The 13,797-nt window shown below is 40.6% G+C and overlaps 1 protein-coding gene across 18 annotated transcripts in view; it reads left to right on the top strand.

The window, feature by feature from the left end:
• The window catches only part of LOC5667193 (protein dead ringer), a 105,391-nt gene that overhangs the window by 4,355 nt on the left and 87,239 nt on the right, over nt 1-13,797 (top strand). For 2 of the 18 annotated variants that reach the window (XM_061643075.1, XM_061643065.1), the window contains exons 1-2: nt 436-543; nt 1,211-1,624. The exons of 2 other annotated variants lie outside the window; for them this stretch is intronic. In XM_061643075.1, coding sequence (XP_061499059.1) covers nt 1,559-1,624 — 66 coding nt within the window. In that variant the 5' untranslated portion in view covers nt 436-543; nt 1,211-1,558. Of the gene's footprint in view, nt 1-421; nt 695-1,210; nt 1,625-13,797 lie in introns of those variants that run through there. 14 more of the 18 variants (XM_061643066.1, XM_061643069.1, XM_061643068.1 and 11 more) reach the window with 14 other exon arrangements.

The following is a 13,797-nucleotide window of genomic DNA, read 5'->3' as shown; positions in this document are numbered from 1 at the left end:
GTTCGTTCTGTGTTTGGTTTGTTATCAACCGAGTCTAACGTCAGCAGACAACTCTGCTGTTTATAATTGGTGATCAAATTGCTGTGAAACCGTTCCGATGCTGCTTAGGGTATGTGTATATCTATTCTATAGGCACGAGCGATTAGTTTTGTGATAAACATAAAGTTTGTACTGAATTTTTTTCATAAAATTAAGTACCTCAATAACTTAAAAGATTTTTTGTACGCCCAATTGTAATGATTGGTTTTTTCAAAGCGTTTCAATTCGTTTCAATTATTTTTTTGAAGCTTTGGATCTAATCCTAACCCTCTACCACTTTCGTTAAATCCTTCAACGCCTGCCTATAAATGTCCTGGTTTTGGTTCGTTCTGTTTTTTTCAATATCTTTCGTTAAATCAAATCGGTTCTAAGATTGTCAAGCACGATAAGCGCTCCCAGTCCCCCGGTGTTGGCTAGCGATCGTACGTAGTTCGTCTTTCGTTGGAGCACACACCGCTTCTCCCAGTAAGCGATGTGAAAGGCGATTAATTCGTTACGGCAACGGTTGCTATACGGTTCAGCTCTATTTTACTGTTCGTCGAGCGTGTTTTTGTGTGCGCGCCCGCTTTTTGGTGTTGGAAGATCGTTGGTACACCAAAGCGTCGTGTGTTTGTTCATTAGTCATCGTTAGAAGACAGCGCTTAGATTACCACCGGTAGCATTTTGGGCAGAGCAGGAGGAGTGTCGTCGTCGTCGTCGTCTTTTTTTTTTTTGGCATGATATCGAGTGCAACCGCCGTTAGTGTGTTCGATAGTTAATCATGTCGGATGGCAAGACTGACTTTTTTTTTCAATCAGTTTCGTCGATGTGTGTAATTAATTGAACGCAGGAAACCAATCATTATGTAAAGTGCGCGAATAGTGTGTATCACCGGCGACCCTGTTGGGTCGTCCCTAGAATTATGGAACACTTTCACTCGGTCGTTTGCGTTTGTTTCTTTTTTTTCTTTTTGGAGCTAAGTGAAACCCGGTTTTTGCACCTTAATCGATGGCATTAATTGCAGTGTGATAATGTCGGTTCAAATATGGAGTCGCTGCCACGCTTCTAACGATATTATACGACATGATCACCACATGATCCAGTGTTATCCGGTTAAGGTTTAAAAAAATAAAAAATAAAGGTTAATTTTGGACTCATTTCCAAACCCGGTTTTACTCACTTTCGCGCATAGGACTTTTTTCATGTTACAAAAAAAAATAGATAATGTGTAATTCAGTGTGTAGGTAACTCTTGAAAATGTATATTCTATGTGTTTGTACGTGTGTGATTTCCTATGTGAGTGTCTGTTGGTGTGCGTGTTGAAAGTTGACTGATCAAAAACGTGAATTTGAAAAAAAGAAAGGAAATTGTATTAAAAAACATTGCATTGGGGCAGACTCTCAAAAATAAAATTATTCTCTAAACTTGCGCCACTTAGCGCGTATCGGATCGTTAAGAGAGTTTCTACCGTATACGGTAGACGAAAAAAGGCTTCACCATTCGGGTTAAGAATCGAGAACCTGTGCCGGTGTACGCGGCGATGGAGCCAAGTGTTTGCCGGACAGAACGGGACACTGACTCCGACCTTGGCGATGATTCACCGTTGGTAAGTGTGTGTGTACTTGCAAAGGATTAACAGTACAGGTATTCCCCGATATACGCTATTAATGCGGACCGACATCGCAATAGCGTATGTCGAATTTAAAGATTTCAGTCAAATTATAGCTAATTTTTGTAAAATTTGCTTGAAGTGCTATGTTTTAGCCACTTAGTTATGACTTAGTCAATTGGTGAAATTAGTATTTCAACTGAATATACCAATTTTATACCTTTTAAAATGGTTTTTAAAATTCGTCCAAAAGAAATTTATTTTGCATTTGACATTCGATAGGTCAAATTTGTACAATTTGCTCAAAGAACTGTGAAATTTAGAAAATAGGGTATAGCTAAATCGCGTACATCGAGTATGGGGTATATCGGGGACTACCTGTATTGGTCTATATTTAAAGCGTACTCGGAAAAGCATTTCGTTGGTTTGGATTTTATTATTTTAAAATATGTTTGTTGGTATGTCATTGTAAATCAATTGAAGAAATATATAAATATCGGGGGAAGAATGCTGTATTTAAATTTAATTGTCATTCTTTTAAACCTTTTTTTCATTTGCATGCTGCTTTCGAACAGACAAATTTTAACAGACGAATTGGCAATGGATTGTGTGGTTAAGGATTGTATAGCATCGATTTTAAACCATTTCCAGCCTTTGGTCTGTTCCAGCTGTTATACTAACCTTTTTAACAATATCTCTAATTGGGCATTTCCTCTCGAACGTTGATTAAAAACGTACATTTCAAGATTTTTTACAGCATAAGAAGAAGCAAAGGAAGTGTTGATTTGCCACACCACCGCAAAAAGAGGGTGCAGAAATGCAGTTGTTCTGCTCTTAACCTTCAGAAAAAAACTGCTTCAAAACAACGTCAGTAGATATTCAGGGACATGAATTTGTAATTAAAACACGAGCTAAAGATACGCGTGCAATGCAAATGCAGCAAAGAATGTTTCGCAAAAGCCCTTTTGTGCGTGAAAAAGTAGTGTAATAAAATAAAAGCTCGCGAGTAGAAGGCGGAGCTTTTCAGATGTGTTTACAAATTGCGTCTCCCGTGACTACTTCTTCGTCGGGACGGGGGTAGAAACAGACCTGAAAGCAGGAAGGAAAGAAGCGAAGGGAGAGGAAGAAGGTTGTGTAAGCTTTCCTTTGGTTCTAGCACAGTTGTTTGCGCTGCTTAAAGATTCCCGATTCTGGATTAAGGCTTGTGCTTGGTTAAACACTTTTCTGGTAGTGGAAACGCTCCCCCGCTTCCCCCGGAAACGCTGTGCATAATTATGATTTATATAAATATAAATGAACCAACCCCAAGGGAAATGAAAAGTGTGTGCACCGTTTGGGGGGAAGGTGCGCTAGTTTGCACAGCACAGCGCACCGCTCTAAACTATTGTGCAAGTAGTGCAGAGTGCACCGGATAAGGAAAAGGGAGCCGTTATCGCTCGCGTGACCGAGACGGTTGGCTCAAGACGAGACGATAGGGGCGAGCGTCGTATAGATTGGTCAAAAAAACGCAATCTACGCCCTTCTTGGAACAGTTTTTTTTGTTGCTGGAGCCGCCAAACCGAAGACGAAAGTGTAGACGAAAATGAAAAGGGAAAAACAAACTCCTCAACGAGGAAAACGCGTCCGAGGCTGGTTGTGTGGAAGGGAAAAAACGACGGTCTGCATCGGATTCGAAATGCCAATCCAAGGCCTGCTGGGATTTTGTTTGCGTTTTACACTGCTTAGTCGTCCCTCCCTCTTGTATCTAGTGCCAGACCTTCTTCCTCCTCTGGCGGTGGTGGTGGTGGTTCGGTTTGTACGAGCTCCAGTGCGTGTTTGCCTGTTCTGCACGGGGTGTACACAATATCCGCGGTAATTAATTCAAAACAATCATCCAGCAATTAATACAAATTAACGTTTGTGGCTGTGGGAAGAGAGAGAGAGAGAGAGAGCGAGAGGATGGTAGGGGGAGGGGGGTGGATAGAAGCTGCCAATACGGTAATAATAAAAACAAAGGTAACGAAATGATTACAACCATTTGCGGCCATGGCTGCCAGTTTGCAATGGCGCCGGTCTCTTATGCTGTGGTCGCGTATCCAGCGCGAATGAAAAACGCTAGTCTTGCGCTGTGGTAGTGCGGTAGTGTGATGTTTTTTTTGTTCGCCCTCCCCCCCCTCTTTCGCAGTTGTTTACCCGAGCGATGGCAATTATCATCCCGCAGGTTTTCTGTGCGCGGAGATGGGAGTTGGGTTGGCGTACGCGTACAGCTCTAGTTATGCTTTCCCGACCAGTTTTCGATCCTTCGACAGGTGCTGAAGTTGCTGTGGTTGTTTTGCGGATGGGTGGTAATGGGGCGGGGGGGGGGGGGGGAATTGAAGCAAAAATAATCATACTTAAGCCGTGATGGGTGCGCACACCTGACTGATAAGAGCTTGGTGGGTGTGCGTGCCTATCTGCGACTGTGATTGTAGAGTTGAGTGAATTTTCTTTCGAACGCTATCATCGACGGATGTGTAATTTTCGCTGTATTAATTAATAATCATTTTCGCAATTTAGTGAGCAAAATAAAAAAAAAAACACAAATCATGCATCATTTTTGAATTTTTGGACTAGTTGAGCGATGAGTATGTCATAGTAGAATTAAGCTCTACCATCATACTTTATTTTGTAGTAGCAAATTTTAAAGTAATTCAAGACATTGTTCAAGGCAAGTACTTAAATTAAAAATTGAACAAGTACTTTGACTTCAACGTTGAAGTGTATACATCACTATTTTACGTGAAGATTTCATAAATCAGTTAGATTAGAGTTTTGAAAATTAATTGATGATTATTAATATAAATAAAACACACTCACCATTTTGAATGGTTTTCACATTGCTGGGAAGCACCAAAGATAGAGAATAAAAAGCCATTTGATAGTTTGGTCAATTTCAATGTCAATATTATTTTATTTAACAATCAGATGCAGCGGTCGGCAAACTTTTGAATCCGTAAAGTTAAAGAATCAAATGTAGTGAATGATCGATAGCTGCGGTCCTGGAGAATGCAATTTTTTGCGCTTCATTTATTACATCATACAATTGTACAAACAAAATAAATGATACCAAACAATGCGATTAGAGATACTCAGACGTATTATATTCTTATAATCGAACCTGTCTCGACGTCGAGATGATGAATTTAGTTTATTCATTTGTATGGAAAAGTTCGCTTTGAATAGAATAGAATGTTTGTGTTACATAAGGAAAATTTAACCTCGAGTTCTACCACTGCGATTAGTTCGTTAATCCAGTTTACTATAGTCAAAGCAGGAAAAGTTCGAGTCCGAGTATGAATTGTCAAACTAAACAATATTCAGTAATTTGTATACAAACAGGTTCATCCCATCTTTCGCAATCAAACAAACCCTTTAATGTTGAGGTGGGCTGCATTTGGTCCGCGGGCCGCACTTTGCCGACCGCTGGTCTAACGCTATTTTTTATATGATGAACTTTCATGAAGCGCAAGAAGTATTAAATGCAATGGCGACCACCTAAAATCGGACACCTTATGTTTTCCCATATTATCTGACTTTGGGGCACCCTGAACAGTTCTTTAGACCACTTATCGGAAAAATTTATTAGTACGTCTTTGAGAACACCCTACAGCTATGCTCAGGCAAAAAATCATACCGATATCATGAAAAATCCATGAAAACTATGCATAGATGTAAGAAAAGGTATGGAATTCAAGCGGTCCACTTCGGTGGACAGTCTCAATTTCTAAGCAAAATGACCACGTAGCTTGTTAACATTGGCCAAAATGGTTCTAAAATCGTTTAATCAATCGATCAATCAATTGGTTCGAGAGGTCAATCGATAAAGCATGGCTCCAAATTCAGATAATATTAGAAAATATAAAGTGTCCGACATTAAGTGACCGCCACTGTATGTACTTACAATATGAAATCTGTTACTTTACGTTACGTTACGAGTTAAATGAGAATTATTATCTTTAATTAATGCTTTGGTGTACACATTCTTTCATTTCCGTTTTATTTAAGTAGTATCGATCAAGAATTAAAAAGTATCGAAATGATAGGTAAAAATCAGCATCCCTGACAGCTTGCCATACTATCGCGGCCTAGTGCTACAGCAAAACCTACACCGAACACAGCAGATAAACATGTAAAACCTCTGACAGGATTGTGCATAAAGGCAAATACGTGTTTCAACACAGCGAAGTGCAATAAATAACGTAGAAAATTAGCAAATAACTCAATACCGAGTGTATTTTCACGATGGAACAAACAACAACACAACAAAAAACACAGACCCTGCTCACTACAATGTGTAAACCGTTACCGATAGTTTAAGCTAACGTCGTGGTTTCACAATCTCTGCACCGATCGGCCATTTGCAGCCCCCGGTACCACCTTCTCCTTCACCCATTGCCCACCCCATTTCCCCAGAGGATGCCCATACTCCATGGCACCTTCCGCGATTGGGGCCTTTTATTTTTTTGCTTCTGCCAGCGTTTGCTACCGGCAGCCATCCCTGGGTATGACACCGCGCGGCCTTAGCGAAGACAAACCGTTTAAAGTTAATCGCTCACTCGCTCGTAGACGGAAGTGATTGTAGCTAATTGATACGCCGGAGAAATTAGCATCATTTTATGATGGCAACCATCATCGGCAGGCCGGGGCGCCTGTCTCGCGCGTCAGCAGCCAACGGGAAATTGGGCCTCAGCGTGTGACACTCTGATGGTGGTGGTGGGGTAGTGGTTTTGCCTATACTATTTTGTCTTAGACGTTACCTGCCTTGACGTGTGTACGGTTTGATGTCCGTTTTTATCTACTTTACCTTTTCCCCACCCGACTCAGTAAGAGTTGATTGATTGATACTGTTTGACCTATGTTCGCTATTATGTTTTTGTATTGTAATACGTTTTATCGCACGTACTACAATTGCGAATACTTTAATTGATCGCCAACTGCAGTCAACTCCGCTAAACATGAATGAATGATACAAAAGGCAGGATAGCAGGAAGATAATTATTGGCGCAAAACGAACGCAACCACTGTGTGTGTGTGTGAAACCATCGGTCCGGACGGAAAAGTGGAGTACCGCGGGAAGCAAAACGCAAAATGGGACGATGGCTGCTGGATTAATATTCCTCTCATCAGCATATCTTGGGAGCGATGGAAACCGATCAACGTCGGAAATGGCATGTTGTGGATGGCGGGGGCCGCCCGATGAGCTGGGCGAAAGGGAACGGCGAATGACCACTTCGCGTAATTACCCTTGAGAAAGAGCGTTGGTAATTATCGATCGGTTACATATTCGAAGCCACTTCCATTGGCTTCCATTGGCCGGGCCTGCCTGCCTGCCTGCCGGAATCGAAATTGGAACAGGTCACAAACCAACGATCCGGTGCGTACACAGGTGCGCACACGCAGCTAAGCAATGAACGCACGAGACGGGAGAGTTGCGGGCAAAGAGCGTGCGTGCATTCTGCAGCAGACAGCAGCCGCCTGAAAGGTTGGTTTGCCAATTGCGACTTATCAAAGCGAACGCGATGGGCTTGGGCGACTCGTGGACGGGTGAGACTCAAGGACTGTGAAGGATTTCGTTACGTTTGGAACACTCGGAAAAATCTTTTTTTCCCACCGTAGGGCGGTGGAATTTCCATTGCGCGGTGGTCCAGCTCGGTCGGTTGGATGGTTGGTTTTTTTTCACACGCCCTGCATTTTCTCACCAATCTTACCAGCAGTGGCCCAACCAACACCAATCAAGGCTGGTTATCGGGCGGCGATCGCCTGTCTGGAAGCTGCCGTTGGACAATCGCAAATTGAGGACACTTCTCTGGTCGGCTTTTTCGTGCCGGCGAAATTGTACCCGCCATATATTCAGAGCCAGTGCAGATGCAGGTCTGGTGACAAATTCGTTCAACCATTTATTTGTCGGTGGAAATTTGTTAGTAGGATTACGTTTCCACAGGCGGGTGGTGGCCGTGGTTTATGGTGGCTGAAAACGGACGATGTGGTGAAATGACCGGCTGCAAATGGGCAAAAAAGATGTGGGACAAATTTAAAATGGCTGGGAACTGGAAGAACTTGTAAGTTTATTTAAATAGGCGTAAAGAAAACCAGTAGGGGCAGTAACTAAATTTATGCAATTTTATGACATTCACAATATGTTTAATACATTTTTGAGAAATATTAAGCATGAAGTGTAAAAGTTAGCCAAAGATTTTTAAGATTAATGGATAGAAACGGCTAGCCCAAAACTTAGTAACTAAGAAAATAACTAAGCCATGAAGTTTAAGATTGAAAATATTAGCAAGTATCGATGTAATAACTAAAGAGTTAAAGAATAGCAACGGTAAATAGGATATGAAATGCAATTGAAAATAATTTCTAATTTCTAATGTAGCAGAAATTAATGTACACTTTGTTTAAAAAAAACATTACACCGCATTCCTTTGAATTACGAACACTTAAGGCATTTTTGTCATTTAATATGTTCTTACTCATTCAATTTTAATTGACCAAACCGCTGTATGCGTTTCACTTTACTTACTTACTCGTTTTCTTCCTTACTTTACATTCTATATTTTAGAAAAAAAAGATTTCTTTACTCGAAACATTGCAAATAATCATAAAATTGCAAGGATATTTTGATTAATGTTGCAGATAGTTTCAAATTCATGTCTCAAATAACGGACGTTTTGATTCGAAATCCGGACAGCCTCAAAATATTAACTTTAATCCTATAAACATATTTTAAAGTAATTTAATCACAATTTACTTCGTTTAAATTTACTTCGTCACAATTTCGACCGAAATTTAGAACAAGATAAAAAATGTTGCTTCGGATTCCTGACAGAATGAAAAACAGGGTTTAAAGAAATGCAGAGTATAATATGATAAAACACTGTTGTTATCAGGTTGACAATGGATTCCGGTTATACAATGGATTCCGATGCACTTCAATGTATCTGGACAAAATTAATAAGAGTTATAGATGAAATTACACTGATGTCGGTTTGAAGCAAAACTGCTAAGAATGCCTGTGGCGGTGAACTGACCGATTGAAAATATTTATTTACTATAGCATTAGGGCCTATTAGGGGTCAGGCACATTTTTAAATTATTCTAGTACATCATGGCAATTATTTAAAATTAAAAAGCCTGACCATACCGCGTCAGGGTTACGAAGAAATGTTATAAAAGCATGCCAAATGTTCGGAATTTGAATCTGTCCGTAATTTGAACCATAACGATAACTACCAAATTTTATTTAAGTTAATAAAACCGTCCCCTGTTTATTTGCTTGTGTTATTTAAATTATTTATAATTCTTGTTTTCCAGCTTGTGCATTAACTCTGCTTCATTCCAATACTTTTGTACTTTTGTAACCCTGTATGCTCCTCACTTAACGACAATTATTTAAAATTGTAATGGCATTGAATGTCATGGTAAATGTCAACTTTTACGATCCATCCTCGCCCTACCGCCATAATCCAATCCCATCATTTCCCCCACTCGCCCTTTCCAAAGACGATGACGAATATTGTGGTTTTTCACTTCAATTAGATAAACCGATTGGAGCGATTTTGTGGGCGATCGTATCGTTCGTGGTTTGTGTGGTGAAAATCGGTTGGTCCCTTGCGTAACGCCCAATGCCATCCCATTGCCACCTGGCCTTTGTTGCTGTGAGCCATTTCCATCTGCCCAACCTCATCACGATCATCATCACCATCATGTGCACCATCACCATGCTCCGAAAATGCCTCCACCGTTTAGCAGTCGGTACCGGTGGATTGAGGGCGCCAAGCAGAGAGCATTCAGCGTCTGATGATCGATTGCTAATAGAATTCGAACCTCAAGTAGATGCTTGACGCGCTGATGAATCGTTCGGTTTATTTAACAATGATGTGGTTGGCTGCGCGTTCCGGGGATGCGATGAAATGGTGGGAAAGTACCGACCGTCGAGCAAAGAGACCCGATTCAATTAGGAAATTTCACATCCCAATGAGTTTGTGGGGAGCTCAACTACTACTACTACTGCTACTACAGCGTGATGATTGTAGTGAAGAAGCGAAGAAAGAGCAAAGTTTAGGCAAAGGCGGCCCAATGGCGGTTGTTGCAGACACACTCATTTAGGTCACACTATCTATATAAATGTAGAAAGATTTTTATCTGTTTTAATGTCATAGAAAAATGAAACATTTTCATATAAGAGAATATGAAAATTAAACAATATTAGAGACTTGATCTTTCAAAACTTGTTAAATAATTGTTTTATTTCGCATTAGAAGCTCCAAGCACTTTTGTACGTGAGTCGTATTTTATGGCTGTAGATATTAAATTATAATCTTTTAACTTTACTGCCCCTTGTTTCCACCGACAAGCGTTTCATGGAGTGCGTTAGGCAGAGTGCGAAGAGAATGGACGCATGTGGAAATCGGGGGAAAAAATTAGCAAAATGAAAATTAAAACTGCAAAAGCCAACGGCCTGTAATTGTTCTCTACCCTGTTCTGCCGTTTACGAGCGCTAAAGGGTGGGCAAAAGGTTCCTGAGTCCTAGTAGCACGGCTTTAACCGGGTGACCCAATGGGAGAGGGGGGTGGGCGGAGGAGGCAGGAAAGGAGGCACCTTACCACCGGAAATGGTCGGAAATTAAAAATGAGTGCCGCTTCGGGTCGCGGAATTAAAGGCATTCCATCGATTTTCCCCGCTCACACATCCCCCCGGTACGAGCTCCACCGTTTTAATCAGCCGACCGATTCCTTTCTGCGTGCGTTTTTTGCTCACAGTGGTGCAGTGTGCATACGTCTGTGAGTGTGTCTGTGTGTCTGCCAGGAGCCGTAAAAAGCCGCATTTATCAGAGGAAAAGCAACGGTGGAGAAATTGACCAGCTTTGTGTGCAGCTTGAGCGAGTGTAGGAAAGGGCAAGCAACACTCGTCCTTTTTCCCGCCAGCCAGAGCACAGAGCGGTTGCGTTTGTATGCACACAGCACTGGTGTGGCAAGCTGCAACGAACGGCCGATGATTGCAGCCGCTCCCTTAACCCCCTCCATTCTTCTGCCATCCAGCTTGCCGTCAGCGACCGGTGAAACAGAACCGTGTGCCGTGCAAAGTGAAGAAGGGCAGGCAATAAAAATTAAATTACAAATAGGCGTGGTCTATCAATGAGAAGTGCAGGGGATGCATTTACCATGCATAATGGGGAGGGGGGAGAGAGGTGGTTATAAACAACAGGGGGAGAAAACAGGCGAGTGAGAAGGAGATATAATAGCAGTGAGAGAGAAAAAGAGCGAGCATACTGCGGGCATACCACTTTAGTTTTATTACAATTTTACACCCTGGCAACCCTGGCCAGCGGACAGCCGGAAGGTTTCGATCGTCCCGGATCGCTGTTGCGAAGTTGTCCAGCCAAAGACATCCTCACAATCTCCATCTCCACACACACAGAGACGCATACCTAATACGCACTTCGCGGCGTGGCGACTAGCGAGAGGAGAAACTTTTATCGCCCCATCCGCGTCAAACACAAAGATGCATGATAATGCGTTGAAGCATTCATTAAAATTCGCAAACCTCCTGGTGGCACTCCGTTCCGTTCGTTCCTTTCGGCGGCTCGGCCAAGAGTTTATCGCGGTATTCGCTAGAATGGTGGCCATGTGTTACGTTTATCCAGTTTCTCGTGTTTGCCATTACATGAGCGCTGGTTTTAGTGCGATCCTCATTTAATCGCTTCTGGCCAATTACACAAAGGCACATTGTTTGGATTTGCTTTGTGCATCGAACCGAACTGGGATGAACGAAAATTTCCAAATAATTGATTTCTGACCCTGAAGTTCTTGTCGTTTTCGTAGAATGATTATTTTCACATCCATGTTTGTTAAATCGTTACCAACCATTAGAAAAGTTTTTGTTTATGTTAAAATTCAAGCGTGTAAAACATTGCAAATGTGCTAATGTACCAAAGAATCACTTCGTGCTAGCAAATGGAAGCAATCGTGACCTAAGGCTGTCTTAATACTACTTCAATAACATTTGAGTATGAGACAAGTATGAGTGCTTAGGACCGACAGCTAACATTAAAGAGTTATATTTGCATCTTAAATGGAGCTTATCACCGTTATACAGTGAACCCTCTCTTATTTGACACCTCTCCAATTTGAAAAACCTCTCTTATTTGAACATTTTGCACAGTCCCTTGATTTCCAGTACATTTTTGTTCCTCTAATTTGGAAAACCTCTGAAATCTGTGTCTCTCTTATTTGTGTATGGTGTTGCCATGGTTATTGAATGATGTAGGCTCAAATTGGCAATCCTGTTCGCAGTTTCCTATAGCAACAGTTAAGGCTGCATACTAAATGTTCTATCTCTTTCTTGTTTGGATGGACCTTTCATTCACTTTCCACCTCTGTAATTTGAAAACCCCTCTTATTCGACAGTCCCATCGCCTCTCAAATAAGAGAGGGTTCACTGTATATGAATTGAATGTGAGTGTTATTCTTAGTAGATATCCTCTGATCAGTGTTGTACCGGTGGGTAAATCTTTTTACACGGTATTTATTTTTTGGGTTTTTACCTTATTTCGTTTTTACCCCGATAAATATTGGGTATTTTCGTTTTAATAGAATTTTTGTCACTTTTATTAAGAATTTATTATCACTGTTGCAAAAGTTCATTTAAAACAAAATTTTCAATATACTTTTACGCAGGTTAGGCAAATACATGGTCTCTTTACCTACATATTTAATACATTTAATGCTATTTCCAACGTGGCTAGATTTAATACCTTTATTTTCCCATTGAAGATGTCGTGCAATGAGACCTAGGTTTGTAAACGCTCACTTTTATTAAAAATCTGTTGCGAAAGTTCATTTAAAACAAAATTATCAATATACTTTTACGCAGGTTCAATGTTTTCAAAAAAAATTAAATCCATCAGATCAAGGTACGTAACCAGGATCTGGTAAAAAATTGAAATAAAACGAGTTTTTGCATAACACGGTTGTTAAAAACGAAATGGAAAACTGTGGAAAGATGTTTTGGCAAATTTGAGTAGCTGCACAAAAAAAAACAATACAGTTTATCACACTGATCGAGATGGCAAATTATCATGGTTGTCGCACAATTATGGTTTGAGCAATGACATTCCCCTTATATTGTTATAGATGATCTTCTTGTACTCATTCTTTGACACTGTACCACTAAGGGGTCTGGCTTTCAGTGACTTATTGATTACCATAGCAGGACACAGTCAGTCCGACGATTAGAGACACGGTCCATTCGGAGCATGAACCCATTACGGGCTTGTTGTTAAGTCGTATGATTATAGATGATGGTTTAACAAAATTATCGGTTTATCAAGATGAGCGGTCCATTCTAGGCTTGAGCCCATGACGGGCATTTTATTAGGTCCTACAAGTTGAGGACTGTGCCTCGGTAGCCAAGTAATAGATACAAATTACATGCAATATACAAAAAATTACATCAGCTTTTGCGCCATTGAAAAAAACCAATTTACTTGGGAAAATACCATATTCACCCGATAAATAACCGTGGATTTTTTTAATCAAAATTGAAAACACCAGATTTGGTACATCTCTGCCTCTGATAAGTCTAATCTACATCTAATCTGGCATGCATATGATATGCAAAATTCTATGATGCACTAATTCGAAAATATCAAACGAACTCAAATTCTAGCAGATTTATTAAAAAATAAAAATAAAAATCACTGTAAAAATAGTAATCTAAAAGATCGTCCTTCTTGATCATATGTAGGGGTGGAGGTGGGACCATCATCATCACCCACGAGTGTTTCGATACATAGTGGCTAGTATCAGTGTTTTTCCAATCATGAAAAATAAGTACCAACCACTGTCTGTATAAAGATGTAAAGTGATTTTAGTCCTCATCGACTCGTTAGTCACTGGAACCAACCACAGGCTCAAAAGTCCGTTGAAGTTGCTTTCATTGAAGGTTGTCTTAAAGCGTTATTTGAATCAGATTATTGAGTAGAGGTCAATTGATCGGAACCAATGTAAAACTTGTTAAATATTGTTATAAACCAATTCTAATAAACCAAAACTACTTACTTACTTATTTGCTTAAGATACGAAGGGTGTCTTAAAAGGTTGTTTCATAAAATGCAATCGTGTATGCGTATCTATGTCCGAATTGATTGT

This window comes from Anopheles gambiae, chromosome 2 (assembly GCF_943734735.2).
Source record: "Anopheles gambiae chromosome 2, idAnoGambNW_F1_1, whole genome shotgun sequence".
NCBI lineage: Eukaryota > Metazoa > Arthropoda > Insecta > Diptera > Culicidae > Anopheles > Anopheles gambiae.
Note: the sequence above shows the minus strand (reverse complement) of the source record. Positions and strands in the feature narration are given on the sequence as shown.